The following is a 22,849-nucleotide window of genomic DNA, read 5'->3' as shown; positions in this document are numbered from 1 at the left end:
CCCCTCGTCACTCTTTCTGAGGTCTGTCTTGATCCGGCATTGTTTAAGATCGTGCAAGGTCTTTACTTTTCTTTCCTCACGGTTCAACTCAATCTAATTTAAATTCATGTTGGTTCTGCCTCAGTCCTTAAGAAAGGACCCAGTTAAATGACACCTGGTGTTGAAAGCACAAAATATAATTTAAAAAAGAGAGGCAGAGTTTAAAGTAATAATCCCAGAGCAGCGCTTTAGGGCTGTCCATATTTTATGGGCTTTTTATAATTATGCTGGATAACACACAAGGTCTATGTTCGGCTGGTGTCAAAGCCAAGATTTTCTACACTTACCAAAGACTCAGGACTCTGAAAAAGTCAAAAGAAGTTTTATTATTGTTAAAGTTTTTTTTAGTAGTTGCTGGACACAGTTTTTAGTCCAGACATGAATGAATATTCCTTATCAGGCGTAACACATTGTTTTAAAAAATTTCAGGGGGAAAAAGTCAATTTAGAGTACAAACTGTTGTGCTCCAGAATCTCTAAATCAGGGTGTTATAGGCAAAAAAGGATTAGAGAGCGCCATAGAGATATGTAAGCACTGACTTATTCATGAGTACGTGTTGCTGTATTCTCATGTTTAGGAAATAAAACTTATTTCTAAGTTTGAAAATCTTTCTTGACTTCTAACTCACAACCAGTAGCAAATGCTTCATTTTAACAATTGACAATGAAAGCAATAATCTTTGGCCGTAAAATTGCAAAGGAATGTATTCAGCTCTAATTGGAGTATTTCCACCGACACTGATTATTTCTAGGACGCAATTAAGGGTCTTTTGCTAGGTTTAAGTAAAATTATGACCCAAAGCACTGCGTGAAAGGCACAATTATAAAGGAGAGAGCTGTGCATCCACCGCATCTACTCCTCCCTCCCCTCAACTGTGGTGGCCCCAACGCTTCAGGCTGCACTTTGCTGGGTCTCCCTAGCAAACCCTGGGTGGAAAAACTTCAAGTAGAAGCTGGTGATGGGGCTGGTATCCAGTAGATACCTCAGGGTCCTTGCAGCTTTTAAGGAGCTGCATTCTCCATATGGTACTTCAAACACAAGGTTTAATCAAGTATTTTATATAGAAATTATTTCCAGCTGCAAACCACAGTCAAGGTTGTTGCAGGATGCCTATCTAAATTGCCTTCTGCAGCTGTAGGGAGCTCACCTTTGTGTTTCAGAGCTGGCAGGTACATCTCCTCTGCGCCTGTTACACCCGAGTCTGGTAAACATGCAGGTTTTCTCCCAGCTCCATTCAGGTGAGAACCTGAGGTCATCAGAAAAGCCAAGTCAGCCCCAAAGCACCCCAGGGAAGGTGAAATAGCTGTGTATCACGTCAGCATTTCCAGTTTTCTGACAGTTAATTGAAGCAAAAAGGTTGCAATTATTCTGAGATCAGAGAAGTGGCAAAATGAGAAGCAGATGCCTCATCTGCCATCAAGCCTTCCCCAAGCCACCCCTCCTCAGGTCTGCTCAGACGCACCTTTTGCTTTTGATTTCCATTATGCAAACTTGTCACACACAGCTGCCGTGGTGGGGTGGCTGCGTTGTGCTGGGGAAGGTCGGTCACCTTGCTCAGACGTTGATGAGGATCATAGCAGGTGTCGGAGGCACCAGCCTGTGGCTGGGCATTGCCGTCGACCCCTCGGGGCACGTGTCGTAACACAAGTTGGTGGTCAACTGTTGAGTGAGACTTAACTCACAACAGCTCGTGAACGAACGGCACAGCAAGAGCTGTTGGTTTCTTATTTGGGAGAGAAAAAAATTGGGTCAGCTGCTAAGGACAAAACCAGTAAGTGGCAAAGAAACATGTAAATGAAATAAGCTGTAAAATACCAATGGTTTGCTCTTTGGGCTAGTTGAGTGAAGTAAGTTAGTTGTTTTTTTTCTTGTAAACACTTACTGATCATAACAAATAAAACTTGTAAACATAATACAACTGTTAAGCTTCATTAGATTTGCAGCAGACGATTAATTTTTTTCCAGGCAATTCAAAGGGTCTCCTGTAGTACTGATTCAGTTTAATTGAACGTATTACCACAAGCAGACAATAAGAAATATATTGAAGATATCCATCTGGCTTGCACTGAAAACCCTGTGCATTTCGTTTTCTGTAGCTGTCACAGGCCTTACTAATTGCCTCATTTTGGCTGTTTTACAATCAGTGTGATTTAGCCATTAACGTGATAAAAGTCGTCTTGGTGAAGAGCTTGATATTAAAAAGCATAGATCTCTAGCCTATCTCTCTTGCCAGTTTTGGACTTACCTCTAGCATTATGAGTGTTATATTTTTAAAAGCAGAAACACAAATATATTTACTCCTACAGAGCAACTTCTCCAGGTACTTTGCCGATCTGATTCTGATCAGGTAGTGCCAGTCAGTGTGAAATATTTCCTCTGGATAATGGTAAATGCAGCAGATTCTCCCCTCCACTTCCCTCCCACCACCTTCTCCTTTCTCCTCTGTGTCCCTCCAACCCCCAGCCAACCTTCAGGCATATCAGGGGTCTTAAAACTGATAACTGTAGAGGTAAATAAAGAAGTCAAGACAAGAGCAAGTGGCCAACGCTTATAAATATACCTGATTCAGCACGTAATGTGGAAAAAAATACTTTTTTTAGAAAAGCTCAACCATTATGTCTGTATACCCTGTAGCAGGGGGTGGGGAAGATTTCATATTTTTATTCTGTATTTTTGTCTTAAACCCACAATGTATTGCAGGGTCAGCATTATTGCAACCTCTCCTGCCATAAAAAAAAGGTTTAGAATAATTCCTTAAAAAGCTCAGTGCTTTCATTTTAGAAATTTTCTTGTTCTCTCCCAAAAAAAGCAAGAGGTTCAGGAGTTCTCAATCATCAATGGGAGATTGGGTTGTTCAGCTCATCATTGAAGATCAAATCCATACATCAGCTGAAAGAGTAGATGACCTATAGGTTACACACAGACTCTTAATAAGATGACAGCAGGTTAATTAACACTTTTCATTAACTTGCTTCAATTTATTTTAACATGATCCGTTTCAGAAAGGTTAAAATATTTTTCAGTTTTTGAATACAAATGAAAACCCAACATAGTTAAACTGAAAGCATAGATCAAGGACTTCTGATAGATATTTTAATCAAAATAAATGTAGTGCTTTTGATTATGTGTGTGTGTATTTATGTATGTGATGGTATATAAAGCATAAGCAACAAACTCTTTTATCCAATAGTTAATTTCATAAGTGAAGAAGACTAGCCAGAGCTTGTTAACTGGAAATTACTATCAGACTGGGGACGGTTACAAATTCATAAGAAAGGGAATGTGCTCGACTTCATGTTTTCCACACATTTCCCTAGCTGTTGCAGAGGATTAATTTAGCCCTTGGAGAAGAGCTACTACGAGAAGTAGGAAGACCCGAGGTCTGCAGGACGAGCCAGCATAGTACAAGGCAGCTAAGGAGGCCGTACTGCCACGCAGAGCTAGCCACAAGTGTGCTCCAGAGAGGAGGTCAGCTGGAAGTAGCTGAGCTGATCGACCTCTCCTCTGTGTGTGGGGCCGGCGGGCAACAGTTGACACTGCTGGCTCTGCACGCGTTTGGGCTACTTCAGAAGAAAGGAGTCCAACTGGGCGTGGATATAAGGGGCCATATCTCAGTTCCTGCAGCTTTGTGTGTCTTAGTGGAGTTACCAGGAATTTCTGGCAAGTGGAAGATCTGTCTCCACTTGAGCTTTTAGTTTCACGCAACTCACTTGGTTTCTAGAAAACTAAACATGACAGTTGTGCTGCGGTGGGATATAAATCCCATGTCTCGTCTCTTCCTTACTCAAGAAGATCATGCATTGTAAGTCTACCAACATTATGAATTTGATCTTCATCCGAAAGGAGGATACAGTTTGTCCTTTTCCAACGCATGCAGTGGGATGAACTTCCAGACCTGAGTTTCATGGGAATCCCACAAATCTTGGGTAAATTAGGGTCATGCTTTGAGAAAAGAATACAACAGAAAACTGAGATCTTTATAGTGTACGGTCCTGCCATGGAAGATGGGAGCAGGTCTCCCTTAGACCCGCTTCTCACCACACCAAAGTGGTTCCGTCTGACTGTGCAGTTAGGGATAGGGGAGATGATGATCTAAACGTGACACGCATTGAGAAAGTGGCTACCAGTCTCTGTTTCAGTAAAGATAAAGGAAGCAGTGTGGGAGAATAAAGGGGGAAAATGATAATGACTCTCTTCTCCTAAAACTTTATATCCTTGAAAATGGTGACTAAGAACAGACTGGCCTAAAGGCTATGTTTTTAACATCAAAGATACAGAGGAAGTGTTTAGAGAGCACATTTTCTGTCGTAGGAGGAAAAAGTGTAAGAGTGTTGAAGAAAAGAATCTGGGACAGTACTTGGGGAAATATCAGTCCTTTTGTGTATTTTCTCAGAAACATTTTTGGAAGCAGCTTAGCAGAACCAAACTTCTGAGGCTTTGAGCTCTTTTGACTTTTTCTCCCTGAGTTGAGCTGGATTGCAGACAGGTTATTCAGAGTTGCTTATCAGATAATAATAGCCAAGTGGCACATGGGTAAAGACTAGGAGTGATGGGTTTTGACACATCAGAGAGTAACTGGAGCGCTGCTGAACGATGATGAGGTGGTGGCTGCAATATTAGGGACTCCTGGGATCTGATTTTCCCCTCTTCTAATGCAACTTAAGTAAGATTATATGCAATCCCATCAAAGTTAATGTGGAGACTAGAGTCCCTTGTCTTAATCCCAAAATTGTGATGGCAGAGAGGATTTAATATCAGACACTACTGGAATAGGTTAAGTTCTAGGTGTGCTGTATCACAGCGTTCAAGCCAGTCATTTGGGAATATAACATGAATATGGGTGTTCATGACTCCAAAGCAAGTTGACTCTGAAATACAAGGAGGTTTTGTCACTGAATTGACTTGCCATGGCTTGGCTTGGCTCTCTGTCACACACACATTTGGAGTGTGAATTTTGCGTTCGTTATGTTTGAAGTTTTAAGTGTATCATGAAGAACTAGTGATCAAAGTTGTAGGTTTTAGTGCTGTGTTTTCTTTTAGCTACATTGTGAATATATCTAAATAATAACCTTTATTAGAGTTTATTTCGAAAGTCAGCAGTATTTCATCAGTGAAAATGTCAGTTCCTTTCCTGTCTAAGTGCACAGTAGAAAGTCTCTGTAAAAATCCAAGCCTGAATCCATTAGTCCTGGTAACTAAACTGTTTGGTGCAGCATCCAGCCACGAGTGGGAGTGTTGGGGAGACTTATTGCAGACCCTGTCTGAAGCCCTAGCAAAGATGTGTACTCAGGGTCGAAGTCATCCATTGCTGAAACCAGGCTGAACGGAGAGACAGCAGCACCGACGTGCTATTGGTTCCTCCACCTCTGTGTGTATCTTCCCAAGTTGGACCGTGATCTTTGTTTTGAAATTATTTACATAAGAAAAACTTGTGGCTAATTTGAAGTAAAATGCCATGTGACAGGAGAAATGTCAGGGACACTTTTTAATGATGCTCTGTGTTGAATATTTATTCAGTAGAGTAGGAGATGGGGATTTTGAGCGAGTTATAATGACGGGATGGTCTTGCAGGTTGTTATTTTCATTACACGTGATCCTGCCTCCATCGTGCCCCTTCCCGTAACATCAGTACCAGGCTGAACCACCGAGAGAGCAAAACAGTAGCACGTCCCTCGGAAGAATGGTTTGCCTTCTTGGTGTGTCACTAATTAATTGGAACATGGAGACACAAGTCACTTCCTTGCAAGAGAGCAAGGACATAGAGACATCTTGCCTTCACCGGGAAACAAATTAGATTTTTCTGGCCCAGAAATTTTTTTTCCAGGTTTGATTTGTTGGTTCTGTTCTTGCTGCCGCTTGATCTGTTTGGAAATAGGTGCTTGGGCTTTAGTCTTGCCTGCGGTATCGTAGAAGTCTCAATGGGGTTTCAAGAAAAAGTTAATCTTAAATAAAATTATCTTCTCTTCACAGTGGTATAAGAAGACAAAACAGTTTATAATGATCTTACTTCCATTTTATATGCTGGGCAAATAAGGCAGCAGAGACTTTTAATGACTTGCTCAAGGTCAGACAGAAAGTAAGGAGGAGCGCTCATTTTATTCCCTCTCACTCCGAGTTCTGTGCTCACGCTGGCCTTCGCCCCACAGAGCAGCCTCGCTCTTCACTCTGTACTCCTCCCCCTCTTTTGCCTATCTAGTTCTCTTTTTGATGGAATTCTGTTGAGCTTAATTGTTCACATTTGGTTGTGCTTCAAAGTCTAAATATTCGAAGTAGCGTCGTCCCGGCTGCGCCCTGCCGTGCGTGCCCCCAGCAGGAGCCACGGGCAAGCCTGCGGGTCCGGGGGTGCTCCCGCTGAACGCTGCAGGGGAGCTGAAATCGCCCCCTCTCTCCTGCGTTTCCTCTCCCCGGTGCCCGACTCGGTTCTTTGGATACTTGAAAATCCCAGAGTTTTGTAGCTGAGTTTGTGTAAGTGCTGTTGTGCTTTCTTAATACGACTTAAACTTGCAGGTACTTTTTGAAACGTGTACTTTCCACAAGTTGGCTTGAACAGGCTTAAACTTTTCCGTTATTTATACGTACAACTTGAATAAGAATTCAGTGTTATCGTTAACTAGAGGCACCCAGTTTCTGTTTGAAATAGCAGTTTATTTAAACAGTTACTTCTTTTTTGTTTTAAAATAATTTTAAATAGAAGAAAATTGGATGTTACCTGTAACAGCAATAATTTTTTCTAAGTTTTTAGTTTATTAAAAAGTTTGACTTTTGTATTTGAGGTTGACCTTTCGAGCTGACCTGACAAGATTTTTTTGAAACCGAAAATAAATTTTTAAAGTTATTTGCATAATTGATTGCCCTACTTGCCTGCAGATTGCCATACCTCATCCTGCCCAGTGCATAACAACTTCTTCATTATATCTTGTTGTCTGGACGTCATTTCCTGAGGCACCAGAGGAATGCCCAGATTTCTATTTAGTGCAGATTGTAAGTAGCTTGGGAATTTTAGATTTTTCTTATGTGTGGTAGAGTCATTTCTGTATGGGAGCTACTTGCAAGAAATTCTACTAATTATATTCTAATTATAAAATAGTAGGAGCAGGTGCTGCTTTAGAGAAGGTTGAAGGCATTCACAGGATGGATACAGCAACCACCCAGCAGATAAGCCATTGTAATAACAGCAGGAGATAGACACTCCATGGGGAAAATGGGGGTAGTCATTTTTCCTACTGACAGATAGCCATGAGTTCCAGTGGGACACTCTCTACGTTGTTCTTGGGGGTTTTATATTGAGTTTTGTGTTCCAGTGGAGATCCGAACTCTTTAATAAACAAGTATGTTTGGTACTTACTAAAATTAGTGAATCTTGATAACCCACTTTCTGTCAAGATTTTTTTTTTTCTGAGATCTGCCAAGAGGTGGAGGGAGGAAGGGCAAAAGGGAATTGTACATTAGAAATGAGGAAAGTCAGAGTAAAGGAGTAAGTCCTGATTGCTCATTAGAGCACAGACCCACCGAACCTGAGGGTTAAGGTGTCTGGAAGCAGCAGAGAACATGCTGAACCGGAATGGGTTTGTATTTTAAAAGTCAGGTTAAGAAGTGGTAAAACTGCTAAATGGCAGAAATTTGACTTTGGAATCATCCTTGGTGTTTTTTTTTCATTTAATAATGAGCATGTATTCAGTAGGTCCCAATTCTTTGTCTCCATAACCAGGAAAGTCACTGTTGGAGGAAATCAATGAAAATGATTTAGCAAGGACAAAACTTTCTTGTTCTTTTGTGCATGTAAGAGTTTCCCCGATCCATGCAGGGTAAACCCTCAGGAGACATTGGCCAAACCAAGTTAGCAATGGAAATACTCGGTATTTTCTGCTGATGTGCAGCATAGGGCTCATAGTTTCAAATATAACTCTTAGTTCTGATACCGAAGTTACGTTTCAAAGTGCTGGCCTTCATAAAGTCCGTAGGACAGGTCCTTACAGGGGCCAGGCAATGAAGTTGGCAAACCATGCAAAAAATTGCTACATGTTCTAAATTCCTTTTTAATTGCAGGAAGAATCTTTAGCCTCATCTCACAGACGTAAAATCTTAGATCCAATGCTGCTTTTATTCTGCAGCAAATTGAAATTCTCAGGAAAAACAAAGACAAAAAAATTCAAAACCAGATACAAAAGTGACTACAGTCGGCCTTGACGCTTGACCAAATGAAACAGAAAGGAGATGCTTCCCTTTGGCGGGTTTTATAATACAGCTTAAGGGCAGTTGTGGGTCTGTATTTTTTATTGCAGCACACGATAGCCAAGATCCCAGTGTGAAGAAGGTAGTGTCTGAAGTGAGTTAGGGACATCTCTGAACATACACAGCCACACGTACATATAATAATGGCAATAAATTTACTTTAGGTTACATGTAGATATATACCAGAATGACACTGTGACATCCTCTACATCTGTGTGTGTGTACGGCTCTATAGCAAATGTAGTCTGATTATAATAGTAATGTACTGAGTATTACTGAGGAATAATTGTATTAATTTTGAGAACCGAGAGGAACTGTCTTCCTGCAGATTACATTATACTATAAAATGGTATTTATACAAATACCTGTATTACAGCGTGTATGTGGGTTTTACTAACTGTGGGTAAATATATTGATATAGCAATTTAATGCAAAGGTTTATTTTCACCAAGTTAAAGCACATTGAGAATGAAACAGAATAATCTTAAATTTGCCCAGTTTCTTAATATTAATGTAACAGTAAAAATGTTTCCTGTTTTCAGAGGTACGAGTAGGTGTTCCCATCCAGTTCTCCTTACCCATATGAACGGTGATGCACTGCGTTCACACCACGTACTTGGGAAGCTGAAAGTGTCTTGGGCTGCTTGATAAATGACCTGTATGCCAAGACTTGCTTATCCCAAGACATTCATGACACATGCAATCCTTGATCCGGGTGACATTAAGGATGGTTAAGCTATGGATCATTCACTGGGAAGCTGGAAAGTCCAGCTAGTGATTTTCATGCTATTCTGTAAATTTGACAGCGCACGGGGCATCCTTTCCTAATGACTCTTCGTTTGAGATTTATTCTTGCATGTCAGCTAATTCGTAACATCTTGGTCCTGTTGAGGAGGGTGTAGATAACAGACATAGAACTCGGATAGGAAAGGCATACAACACATACTATACCATAAAAATGCAAAGACTGTGCCAGTCACTTCATAATTCTGCAGTTTGAATGCCAGCTTTTTCGTATTATTGCTACTCTGCTTCTCGTTGAAATTTTTTTATTTATGATCATGGCTATTCAAAACATATTTAAAAGCCCCATAAATCAGCCATCTCAGATGGCTAAACTGTTCAAAGGGGCAAAATGCTGTTGTCCACTGTGTACCTGGGCTGCACAGCCAACTGCATGGTGTTACGTTTGTACAATTACCTGTGCCTTGTGTTAGAAGGAGAACAGTGATTGATCCTTGAGTGACTTGCAATTTATCAAAGATTAGATATGATTTCTCCTGTATCTGATTAACCTTCTCGGTAAGATGGCCATCATTTTTGCAATGACAGTAGATTATTCCACACTTGAAAAGACGGATATCAGCTATTTGCAATCAATAGCCCACAAAAGGTGACACCTTGAATTCACTGGGTTATCTATAAAGTGTGTCACAAACTGTTCAATCGTTTGTCAAATATACCGATTTCATTTAAGGCACCTCTGAAGTGAAGTGGCTTTTATTTTAGCCTGAAATGCAAAGATGTAGAGAAGGGATGTTTGGGTTTTGTAGCGTAATCAGGCACCAATGCATGCTGCTATAAAGAACAAGTACACATTTCAATGAGTGACAGATTTGATTGTCATTTCCAGACCCCATTATGTATGATTTTCTTTGTCACAATTGTATGGAGAGAGCTTGATTTGGTAAGATTGCATTGCAGTAGGTAAAATGGAGGTTAAAATGAAGTATTGTGCCCTCTTGTCATTTAAGTAACACGCCCTGTACTCTCGGTGCAGTGGATATGTTTTCATATATTTTGTCTTTGGATTTGCTATAATGGCACATCCCTCCCCAGTATCCTTTGATGCAATTCCATTCTTAATGTGTTTTCAGATTTAAATTAACCTTCCTTTATTATTCAGCCACACAAAGAATGCAGATTTGAGCATGCAGAAATGCAATCCCTTGGTTGACTGCCCGTCCCTGTCTGGGAGGTGGGAGGCGTTAATTCCTGGGAGGGAGACTCTTGCGTCGAGTTTAGACAGTTTTCCGACTGTAGGAAGCTCTTCTTCAATGCCAGTTTCAAAAATATGTTAATACCTTGTACTTCGACTGCAGTTCAGCCCTGAATGAAGCTGAGAGGGGAAACTGCCATTCTTGAAAGGGAATCTTCAGCAGCTGGGTGGACGGGTTGCTTAGGAGTGCAGTCACAAGGAGCAACATCTCAACCCCCCTCTTGACAACCCTCGCCCACACTAACGGAGAGCAGAGGCTGCCTAAGAGAAAGGAGCTTACGCGACGTGCTGAAGCGCCTATTTAAAAACAATTGCATGTCCCCCACACCGCTGTGGTTCGGATATGGCAAGATTTAAGCCAAGTAAACTGCAAGATAAGGATCCGCTTTCAGGAAAGCAATTTTAGCATGTCCTAAATGCCCAGCTCAACCGAGTGTATTGCTGAATCAGAGTCTCCAGTCTTCCAGGAAAGGTCAAATGTTCCACCCCTCCTTTCCTTAATCCCCGTTAAATACATGGCCATGTATCACTGCCTTCATTGCCAAAGATCGGTGCTGCCTGATTACGTGGAAAGATGTAGACCACTAACCACATATATTTCTAAAATCAGAAAAGTGACTTTAGTCCCCGGCCTAAATTCCCTTTTCTAAACTGATCGTGTCTCTTTTGCTTTTAATAAGATTACATTTTATTAGGCTGAGTTACTATAGTACACGCCAGAGGATACTGCAAGTGCTGCAAAATTTTCTGTTAAGAAATGTGCCTTATAAATCAGTTACTTGTCTTGCGGGAGCACATGTATAATAGGTGATTATATGGAACAGAAGAGTTACATTGGCATATGAGCTATGTGCCTGTTCCTGAAAGCATATATGTGACTCATCACAGCTCACGTCTGTGATATTGTAAAAGCCAAATATTGTAAATACTTTCCCCATTTCTTTTTAATCTTAATTTTGGCCATGCCCCACAAAGTGCTCAATCAGTCTGTTAAGATAGCTGTAATTTGCTCTGCTAATTCATGCTATGTGTTTAGCTACTCACCAGTTATTAATCTCTGTAGTTCGGGGTCCTATTTTCCTCTCTTCAGCATTTCTTACAGTGTCTGATCGTGCCCAGAGGTCCCGGAAGCCTAGCCAGTCATCAAGTCTCAGATGCTTTTGACTTTATGGTCTTGGATAAATGGTTCATTCACAAATAGAAGAGAAAGAAACATTAGAGCACATTTGAGTATTTATGTATTGGACTTTGATTCTTCGCTTGCTCATAGGAAACAGATGATTTTACTCCCAAGATTGATTTTTATTATCTCCAGACATGATTTGCCTTGAAATCAATACAATAATGTAAAATGTCATTGCAAGTAGAGGACATTGATCTGCAATGCATTTATTAACTCACTCTGATGAAAAACAAAATGAACACAGTAAACGTGTAGGTATTCCAGAAAAAGTGAGTCCCAAATACTCGAGTTACACTTTATCTACAAGAAAAACGTATTTTAAAATCTTGCACATGAAATGGTTTATGCAGATAAGAAAAAAAAGTAGCTGGATCTTTAACATTATAACACTAATGGCTGTTTAAGAGAATTGCGTAATTAGATGGTTAATCAAACTTGAAACCACTGATTATCTGCCTAGGTCCACATAAGGAATGTCAGCAGCGTGAATGGAAATTCAGCCCGAGGAAAGGCAGCGCTCTGTCCGTTTTCTCTCGTGTTGGATGCAGCCGTGTGTGCTTGGCATCGCTTGCCTTTGTCTTAGCTGCCTGTTTGAAGCATCTGGTAATTGAACATAAACTCTTGCACTTGAGCATTCATGCTTGAACCTGAAATTACCTTGTCATCCACCCTGGCTTTCATTAAACAGCTAACAGATGCCCTGGCATGCTCCTATCACCATACACGACGCAGAGTCAGAGCCTCGGATGCTGAAACGGCTTCGGTCTATATGGTCTCCCCTTGTCCAGCCTGGAGGAAATGTCCTCCTCTCTGCGTTCTGGCCATTGCGCATCTGAGCCACTCGCTGCTGTTCAGCGCAGACGTGCCCTCTGAGTATAATAGTGGAATACTAATATTTCTCGTGTGCTTGAAGAAAATGTCGGTATCCCTCAGCAAAAACAAACACTGTGCTTTTTTTGCCCCCCATTTAAGAGACCACACCATGTTTCTTCTGCCTGTAAGCAGCTTGTTGCAGTTTTCACTAGCTGATTTGTGTCCGTTTGCGATACTTTCCCCTCCAAAGCCATGAATATTTACAACAGACTTTTCCTCTTTAGGCAAAAGAGTAAAGGGGAGAGGGAGATATACTGCGGACCTTCAGTGGAGGATCTTTTACAAAATTTCCATTAGCTTCCATTAACCAAACCTAGCACCATGAAAGTGCAAACAAATCTTGAATGAAGTGAAATGGGCAAGGCTGGAAGAAGAAAGGAAGGAATAAGCCTTTGCAAAATCTTGGAAAATCTCTCTTGTAAGTGGAACAGTCTGAAGGCACCATTAAGTTTTGGGGGGAAGTTCTGATTTCTTCAGTATTTTACACGTGTCAAAACCTGAGTATTTCCTTCTCTTTGTTCTCCTTTGGCCTCCTCCTCTATGCCAGGATAGATGTCTAAATAAGCATTTAGATATTAGGTGCACAGGTTTCAGAAACCGGCATTGTAAATGCTGCCATTATCTCCTTTTTTTAAATCTGTCTCTCAGACGCTCGATTCCACTGATTTGAGGACAACAACAGGAGCTGTATCTCCTGAGCATGTTACAGTTCAGTCTTTTATTATGGTAAAATACTATCTATTCCTTCAGCAGCCGGGGCTGGCAAGGCGTGTCAGTGTTTACTAAGCACTTTGATATCCTTAAATGAAAGGCACTGCGGTTATTAGCATCGCTGAATCCCTTCCCTGCGGAGCCGAGCACGCAGCCTCCACAGCCCAGCCACACTGGGAAGGAGCGTATTTGGAAACGGGAGGGCAAGCAGCCATCCAACACAGACAGGTCTGCCTGTCTCCAGGTGCAAAAACCCCTCTGGTCAGTTGAAGCCTTGCTGATGGGCACAATAAATGTGACATCGCTTCTTGCTTTGCCCTGGGCCACTTGTGTCATTCAAAAGATATTCGCGTGCTCTGGACCGACCTACTTCTTTTTTAAAAAATGCGTTATCTCCGAGCGTCAGTCGCTGGTTCATTTTATGTCGTGGCACTGGAGGTTGCGTCCCGCTGTGTCACGTCCTCCAGATCAACGCGGCACGACATAGCACTGCGTGAGCTAAGCGAGCAAACGCCGCGATGCAGAGCTCTCTACCCTAAACGAGTGGTCCCGCCTAACGGACACCCAGTCGACAGATCAGGGCGGAGAGGTTTCTGTTCGACGGGGTAACTACGACCCGCAGACCGTACCCGCCATGTCTGCGGCCGGCCGGTTTGCAGCTTGGAAACGCACCGCAGCGTCCCGCGATGAGACGCGCCGCGCAGGCGGCACTACCGGCTAACGAGGGTCCCCTTTAGCAGGGGACAAGGGGCAAAGGGAAGCCATTACAGCCTTCCCGCAGCTGGGAAGTGCTGCTGAGCTCCGTTTCTTCTAAGAAACTGAAAGCTAGCAAGAAAACTTGCTTAAAATCTCTTGTAGTGTGAACTAGATACATTAAATCAGTCAGAAATACACCGAATTCTCTGCAGTATGCTGCAGCGATAAAACTAAGGGATGTCCTGCAGGACAACAATAGGTAAGAAAAGCTCAGGTAGCCTCGGTGCACCTCGCCAGGGCGGCCGGGGCCGGTGGCGGTGGTGTCCAGAGCTGTCCCGTGCGGCCGTGTGGGTCTGCCCCAGCCGACGACCATCCCCGTGGGCTTTCACACTGCTCAGACCATCTTGGTGCTGATGACAGGCTGCGAGCTGAGCCGCCCCGTGAGCTGCCAGCCTGGCTGGCACGCACGGAAAACGGCTCGGAAAACCAAAAAGCGCCGTTTCTGTCGCGCAAAAAGCCTGCTCCTGAAAACGCCGGCATGAAAGGAAGGCTGAGAGGGAGCTTCCCCGCTTCGCCGAGCCGTCAGTGACACCTACAGACCATCGCCAGCCAGTCCGCAGAGGCTTCGTGCCGGCACGTCCCACAAATCCTGCCTTGCTCCCGCGCCTCCCGGGGCTGCGCAGAAGGGTCTCCTCCGGCTCTGCAGCAAAGCCAAGCGCGGGCCAGCGGAAGCTCGCTCACGTCTGCGGTCGCTGCGTTTGCTGTACCTAGAGGACACCCGCGGAGCGTCTTCGCACGTACAGTGTAGGCATGTTTTCCCCCGTTTCCTACTTGAGACTAAAAACCGGATTATTTTGCCTCCTGATGACAGAGGGCTTTTCATCCCCTCAGAGTGTTCCCTCTGGCGTGCGTTATTCACTTCTCCTCTCAAAACTTCTCTGTAATGCCAGATGGACTTTCTTAGAAGTGACCCGGCATAATTTTGCTCACTTTTTGTCGATTCTTTCTGCAGGAGAGCTGGGAAGTGCCAGGCACCGCTTCCCTCCGCGGAGGGCTCAGGAACCTGCAGGCAGCTGTAAGGGGTGACGCTACCAACAGAAATTCTTACCCTTTATCTGCAATTGAATCTTTCAGTCTTATTTTTAAAACTATCTCAAAATGCTCCAAAGGTGAATATCATCTCAAAATATCGCCAAAATCGCAATTATTTTTTTTAATAAACTGTCCTTGGCAACAGTGCCCTTACTAAGCAAGGACATCTAAGGGAAATAACCTGCGTTCAGGAGGGACAGGACAGTAACAGAGCGTTAAGGTCAGCTCTCTTAGTAGTATCAGTCTCCCTGGGCTGCCTCTCTTGCCTTGCAAGTGGACAACAAATAAATGAGTAGCTAGCTGAGAAAAAAACAATCATTGGTATTTTTTTGGTTTTGACTTGGATGCTAACCAACACGATTTTGGTGTCATTAAAGCAGTCGCCATAATTTTAAAAATGGCTGATGTTACAGGTTCTGAAAATGCAAATCTAATAATTTTGATTACCACTTGGCTGCATGTCGCCAAGGTGTGCCTATGCTCGGCTGCCCTCCGTTGGCTTCTGAATAACATTTTCCATTTGCTGCTCCGCTGGGGTTATTAAAGGAGGGGAGGGGATGTTTTTGCTTTTCAGCTTTCCCAGTCCTTGAGAAGAGATGGATAAGCGTTCTCCTCGGGGTGATTTGTAAAGCGCATTGCGGAGGTCGTGCTTGTGCTGAGCATGGCTTGGGTCAGAGCCCTCCCCGCGCATGGGTTGGCACCAAGCTGTATCGGCCATTCCCACAACCTGCTGTGTCCGGCTATTAGATTGCAGCCCTTCTCGACGTGATTGGATTGAGACCTGGGGGCCTGATTTTTGGAGCATCGCAGTTCCTACAGTGTCCACAGGAGCTGGGCTAAGCTGCTCTGCAAAGCAGGTCTTTAGCAAAACCCATGTTTCGCTCTTAATTTGTTTATAAACGGTATGTATTGCGGCAGGAAGAATCATATTTCTGATGTGGACTTCTCTTGCAGAAAGTGCCGTGGAGGCGAGGGTTAGCTACAGCGAAACCTCAGTGCCGACATGTGTTAAGGACCACAGCTTACACGGATCCATATGGGACTCTTGGGAGAGCTCAGGGCTTTGTGGGAGGCACCCATTTCGCCTCAGAGTCATGTCCTTCCTGCACATTTCACACGGGCTTTGAGCAGGGCAGAGGAGGAACTTCTGATGCTGAAAGGCGTTTCAGTAAGTGGTTCTATGCCTGAGCCCCACTGCAGGTGCGGACGTTTCTGTAGCATCTCAGCCTGGGATGCTCCAGGTCTTCTTGAGTTTCAGTAGTAGCAATCCCAAGTGACTGTAAAATCCTGACACATTAGTTATAATCAAAACCAATGTCATAAGTCTAGGCAAGAGTTAAACATTATTTTAGTAACTTGCACTAACACTGCTTTTATCCTGAGAAACTTAGAATGTTTTACGTTTATTAATTAGTTAAGCCTCAGAACATCTACTGTGGTTCTGCTAAGAGTTCCTCTAGTTTGTTAGAAGTGAAACCAAAATATAGATGAATTAAATTTGTCCAAGGTAATGCATACAGCCAAGTCCCTGAGGACTTGATCTGAAGCCTATTCAAGTCAGTGATGAGATCTTTTTCACCACCTCCTGTACACTTTTGGTAAGATCTTCGAAAATTCAGGAACAGCTTTGCATCCCCTGAATTTCAGTGAGTAGTTCTGCCCAGTACATATCGTTGTTGCTATATCCTTATTATTTTAGCAGAGAATTAAGCAGTTGGCCAGTAGTCTCTGGAAGAAATAGTTAAGATTTTGGTTTCATGTACCAGTGAATGAATAATGCTCGTAGTATTTTAGCATGACAACTGTGCAGAACAGACTTTTGGAATAAGCAAAAATATCTATCTGTATATGATCTTTAGACTTGGTCTGAAAAGGTCTCATTGTTAAGCAATATTTTTTCTCCTTTTCATTTCCTCTGAGGCCCTGTAGAAAAAAAATTACGACATTCTTGTCAACAGAAATGAAAGACAAATGTTAACTTCAGAGGCAGAGGGAATTCATGGGCACATATGAGGAGCTGAAGTCTGCATAATGTGTCATGGCTCATCTTTCTGTGCCACCATTTTGCTCATACTGCACGACTAAAGTGAAAAATAGGCAATTAAACCAGTGGTAAAGGATCCATGTGAACTCCAGCTGTGAGTACGGGATTAGTCCTGAAGCCCAAGGTGGAGCTGATAAGCCCGTATTTAACAGACAGAACTTGCTGCGTCACAGATATCTGCAGGTTTGGGGGCTTTCCTTTGCAAACGCCGTGTTTAGGACAGTGCCCTTTCTCACCTTTCTTCCGCTTCACCTCCCCAAAATATTTGCTCGGTTCTTGCTTACCAGGACAAGACCAAAGAGGTCCTAACACACGAGTCTGACCTACTAACAGACTCAAATCAGCTGCATGTCAGGCAGAGGAGTTACTACACCCGGAGCGACGTCTTACCCCAAAACCCCTCTGTCTGACATCAGTGCAGGACTTGGCGTATTGGGGCAGAGTTTTGGTTTCCATGGTGTGAAAGGTTTGGCTGGTATCACTCATCATTTATATTTATTCTTTGTGTGGGCCCTCCTCACACGAAGAGAACTGCCTGGATTTAAAATGTAAAACCATCTATCAGTCAGAGAATGTGGCCAGTATTCTAAACAAACACCAAGTTTGCAATAAACATAACGTACAACAATGTTAGTCTAATCTTTCCCTTTCCAGGTCCAAGCAGATATCACTCAGTTTTTAATATACCCTTCTTCATTCCAGTTTTGGAGATTTTACATGGAGAGTTTTCTTGAGGCATCATTTACTTTAGGAACAATAAAAGAGGTTTTTTCATAACCACGGTGAGCAATGTATGACTGTGAAATGAATCTTTGAAGTAAGAAGATTCAAATAAAGTAATCTCTGATCTCCAAACTTTTTCAAATATTTTAACCAAGCCTTTCAGATCTGCTGCACTGTTTTCCAGCCTTTTCTATTTTCCTTGTTCAGTAGGATGGTGCCTAGAAGAGGATTCTGGAGGATTTATTAATGGTGTTTCAATCTAACAAAAAGATGAAGGTATTGGAGGATAAAATCAAAGATGTGATAGTTCACTTGTTGCATTAAGGATCTTCCTAAGTGATCACTGCAAATTTCTCAAGTTCTGGTGGCGACGGTGCAGTTGCGGCAGACCGCTTAGGGTCTTTTTCAGCTCTACATCTCTCTCCATTTCTCAGCAGGACGGGACTAATGCTTTTTAACCCCTTTTGTTTTCTTTGTTGTTTGTAGATCCAACCCGGGTTATGGTGTCACCTTTCAGCATGGATGTCACTGTTGGAGAAAGCATTGTCTTGCCTTGTCAGGTATCTCACGATCACTCGCTAGATATAGTGTTTACCTGGTCATTTAATGGACACCTGATAGACTTTGAAAAAGATGGGGATCACTTTGAAAGAGTTGGAGGGGTAAGTATTAATACTAAAGCAATCTCACTAATAAAAGTAGGTACCATAGGAAAAGGCTACTGCTCGAAGGAATGAGTTTGACCAAGTTAATAGTAGGAGACATTATCTTGGGTCTTGTAAACTGGGAAGAGAAACATTGCCAGTATACTACTTCGTTATAGTTGGTGTAGAATTGTTACAATTGCTTAATGACACGACTTAAATCTGCTCACATGAACGATGTATTCATATTGCAGTGTGTCAGAAGACCTGTACTGGAACGTGTTTTCTCACTGCAAAATACTGCCTTCTTATTTTACCCAAAAGAGAGAAGTCTATAATAGTTTTTCTCTGGCTGTAATAGTAAAAGAAATGCAAAAAATAACAATTGTAGAACTTTGGTTTTATACAGAAAATAGTGGGAAATCAGAGGATAGCCTCAAATTTGTTCAGGCAGTGTTTGCTGGCATGTTTATATGTCTGTATCTGTGTCCTCCTCTTGTGACCACATGCTCAGAGAAAGTGTTTTTTCTCTACACGAAAGAACCTGCATTGGATTACAAACGTCACCGACTGTCAGAGATGGCATTTCTTTTCAGTGTTATCTGTGTACCTTTCCTGGCAATGTCACGTTGGTATCTTTGCGTTGGTTGGTTGGTTGTTTACTTATGGGAAACCCAGTCAGTACCCACTGACAATGCAAATTTTTGCAATGTCCAAAGAATTGTTTATTTGAAGGTTGAAAAGATCATGGAAATCCAATAGCTAGAAGTCAGGTGTGGAATGATGGTTACGTTGCCCATTAAACACAGACCTAGCCACCACTGTTGTTCAAGACCGTGATCAAGTGGCAGGTACAGGGAAGAAAAGGCAGTGAACGTAGGATTACTCCTTCTGTAGTAGAGAAAATCTGCTTGGGTCATTTGCCATTTTCTGCCTCGTCAAGAAGGTTTAGGACCAGACAGCCCGTAGCAAGGTAAGGGTGCCCATGATGGTCCTTCCCTGCTTGATTTTCTCTGCTTCTAGCTCAGTTGTAAAGGGCAGGTTGGTTCAGCTTTTCTAGTAGTTTCAGATTTCCTGAAGTTGCTGTAGCACGAATTTTGGGAAGTGGAGAGGGTCAGTGCTATAGGAGGTACCTGAGAACGCTGTCTGTTAGAAAGGGTGCTCACATGAGGAGGTAGCGCCTCTGTCAGACCTGCCCGAGCTTCTCATGCCATTTTTCTGACCAAAAATAATTTCCAAATAATTTTTACTGAAAGAGAAGCAGCAATTTCACAGGCTATGTCTGGAAGATGGGTAAAAAGTTTGCTTTCCTTTGTAACTATAACATTTTCCTTCACAGTTCAGATTTCCTCTAATTGTGTGTTAAGCAGGCCTTCGGGAGTTTAATTTCTAACTTAGTTGCAATTTAAAAATGCTTTCTCATCCTTCCTGGTGATTTTTTTTTCAACTTTTATTGGTTAAGTTAGCAAGAAAAAGAAGGAAAGAAATGCAAAAAATTTTCAGCAGAGGTAGAAAACTGGAAAGGGTTTTGCATATTGCTCTAAGGGAGGTTTTACAGAGCCACATGCTCTGCTGGGTTTCAGGCAGACTGGCAGTCCGTGTTTACATTTGTCAGGAGTGAAATTTAATGCTGAAAGGAAAAAGAAATACAATTTACCAGCCTTGCTGTTATCCCTAAAAAAAATCATTAGAAGATGCACTTAAAGATTGATGCCCAGGGCACGCATCAGCAGGGATGGCACTTCCCGGCGACTGTGCCTGATTGGCCTGCAAAGCTAAAATTACAAACTTTATTAATATTCTTCAGTCAGAAAGCCACAATCATAAGGTTACCCTGAGATTTCTAATGTATCGAATGCTTTGTGTCTGGAGAAAAATTTAGAGAGCGCTTTCAGCTTCCTATACATACAGAAACGTAATTAGTTCTATTCAACAGTTAATCAGACATGCACTCGGCGTTTGGAAAACAAATTACCGCTGTTAGGTGATGCAAGATTTCCTCGGAGAGTGCTGTTCTCATGATCTTTAGCACAAAAACACCGGGCAATCAAAGTCCTGGCCGTAATACAAAGCCGTGAAACTATTGCAGATGTCTCATAATTTGGGCTGGTTTTCACTTGCAAAATGGATGCAGACACTGCTTGGGCATCTGAGTACCAGAGAGGCTATAAATTGGGTATCCAGAGAGATAAAGGAGGAATCAGAGCAAACCTGTCCTACATAAGCTTCGTCACATTGTTTTAATGGGGAAACTGCTTAACGGACCCAAACCAGGCTCCCCTGCCCCTTGTAGGAGCCATAATTTTAGAAACGCTCCCGCTCTTATCTTCAAGGCAGACTCACATAATTTTAATAGGCCACGGCTTGCATTACTAATGTTTTCATCAGCCAGTGTAAAGTAAATCCATTAGTCACAGTGTCCTTCATGTGATAATGATGTTTAGCGCTCATTAAAAAGTAATTGTAACCACTTTTCCCTACTTTATCAGCAGGATTCAGCTGGTGATTTGATGATCAGAAGCATCCAGCTGAAGCACGCTGGGAAGTATGTCTGCATGGTGCAAACAAGTGTGGACAAGCTATCGGCTGCTGCAGACCTGATTGTAAGAGGTATTTGAATTTTGTTACTGTTGTTGTTGTAAAATTTCTTTTTTTTTTTTTTTTCTCCCCTATCTTTTGCTGCTGGTAAGCCAGCTCCTGCGCTCGGAGACGTTCACTGGAATCCCAGCGTCTTGTAATGAATCTAAGAAATAAGCTCTAAGTACACACGGGGGTTCACAGCACAGTTTTAAACAGCGCATATAAAGATTCTTTCACGTATGGATACTCATACAACAGACACACCACACAGATAAACACACTAGTACATGTTTGAGTCCTGAATGTAAAACTTGCACCGACTGAGCTCATTTATTTGATGGACTCTGCAGCAGAAACAGTATCCAGCTGATGTACTGCGTTTCTGCCCAGCAATATTGTTCCTTTTCTAGAATAAACATGGTTTAGTAACTTCACTGATATTTCAAGATCTATTCATTACCATACACAGGTGATCTGTAAGTATGACTTCAACAGAGACACAATTCGTTAACCTGAGGCTGGATCCTTACAATAACTATGATATATGTTTTCCTGCTCGTTAGCTTTGAGGAGAGCAGGCTTTGGTGCTGCTACCTTCAGTTCTCGTAGACCCCGGCAAACTCACAGGTTGCACATTCTCCATCTAACGTAAGTGCTCAGGCACCTTGGTGAAAGGCGGGGAGCATGAAAAAGAAGTAAGAAATTCCCTTTATCAAAGCTGTGCCTGAGATTAGGCCCTGAAGTGCCATGGAGAAGCATGCCCTTGTCTCTAGCTGGGCGTTTCTGTTACCCTCATAACAGTGTTATGGTTTTTTCCACGTTTCCCCGGTAAGAGTGTGAACGCGGACGTTTTTAGCTGCGTGCCGTAGGAAGAGCTGGGCCCTGGCGGCAGCGAAGCTGCTGCTCTGCTCCCCAGGAGGTGGCTCCCCGTCACACCGACTCTCGGGTTTTAGCTGCAGCTTGATTTCAGATGAATTTTTTTTTTCGTTTTGCACGAACGTTTCAAAACAGCCTGCTGATGGGCACCTCGGTTAGGTAGTTTTCTTAGTGCTGACTCTGTAAACAGAAGGAGCGCTTAATTCTCATAAGAAAATGACACTGGCTGATGGTAAAAGACACTGGTCTTTTCACTCCTTAAAACATGAATGGGGACGTCCTGTCCAGGCCAGTGGTCCCACGGCTGCGCTGAGCTGTACCGTCTCACAAACTGCGTAAAAGTTGGGAAATACGCCCGCGCTGTGAGACTGGAGCGGGAGGTCAACAGCTGGTGCATAAATAGAGCCTTCAGAATAATTTTTACAAGTTTTTAAAGTATTGGCGTTATGTCGGAATAATAAGAGAATAGATGCTAGAATAAAAACCAATTATTTATGCCAAGGAATATCAAATAAGAGCATACAGAAGTAACCCCTGGCACCGGTACGCACAGATCCGCGCGCTTGCTCCAAATGGGATTTTTTCACGCCATCAGAAGAGGAGAAGTCAGCAGCCCAAAAATATTTGGTAAATTGCTAACTGATAATTCTTCCCTCTCTTGCCCTGCTGCAGCCTGCACCCTGCAAAGAAGCGTACTCTGAAATGTTGAGAGTAACCGTGGTTGTTCCAGGACACGAAGTGCAGACAGGTTGTTTCAGCCTCTGCCAAGCAGGAGGAGTAATTTGTGACGGATCCAATGACATTTCGTTTCTCTGGCGTAACCTGCAGTGGGGGGACCGAAGGAGCCGACGCTTCCACGAGGCTGCATTGCGTGGCTACTCCCCCGGGCAAAACAATTTAGAGTTTTAATTTCTGAGAAATTAAATCTGGATAGACCTGCTGAAACTTTCATTTAAAAGACAGGATATTGGAAGGTTTCGGGGCATTTTAGGTATTTAAACATATCCAGCTCTCTGAATATATGATAATAATAATTTTAGGCCACAGAGTGAATTGCAAGAGCGTTTGCTTGAGGTGGTGCTTTTGGGGAGAGACTTCATCTCGGGTACCACTACTGACTGTAACGGCCATACGATAGAGGAGAGAGGTCAATTACA

At 42.7% G+C, this 22,849-nt stretch overlaps 1 protein-coding gene across 1 annotated transcript in view; it reads left to right on the top strand.

Annotated features, from left to right (window-relative positions):
* The window catches only part of LOC309408786 (contactin-4), a gene marked incomplete at its 5' end in the record, with an annotated part of 167,408 nt that overhangs the window by 134,807 nt on the left and 9,752 nt on the right, over positions 1 to 22,849 (top strand). Inside the window, 2 exons of the mRNA XM_082004733.1 lie at positions 18,079 to 18,254; positions 20,726 to 20,846. Of these exons, the coding sequence (XP_081860859.1) occupies positions 18,079 to 18,254; positions 20,726 to 20,846 (297 nt within the window). The remainder of the gene's footprint in view (positions 1 to 18,078; positions 18,255 to 20,725; positions 20,847 to 22,849) is intronic.

The sequence above is a fragment of the Phaethon aethereus genome, assembly GCF_964289735.1.
Source record: "Phaethon aethereus genome assembly, chromosome: 11".
In the NCBI taxonomy this organism is placed as follows: domain Eukaryota; kingdom Metazoa; phylum Chordata; class Aves; order Phaethontiformes; family Phaethontidae; genus Phaethon; species Phaethon aethereus.
This window is presented reverse-complemented; position numbering and strand designations above follow the sequence as displayed.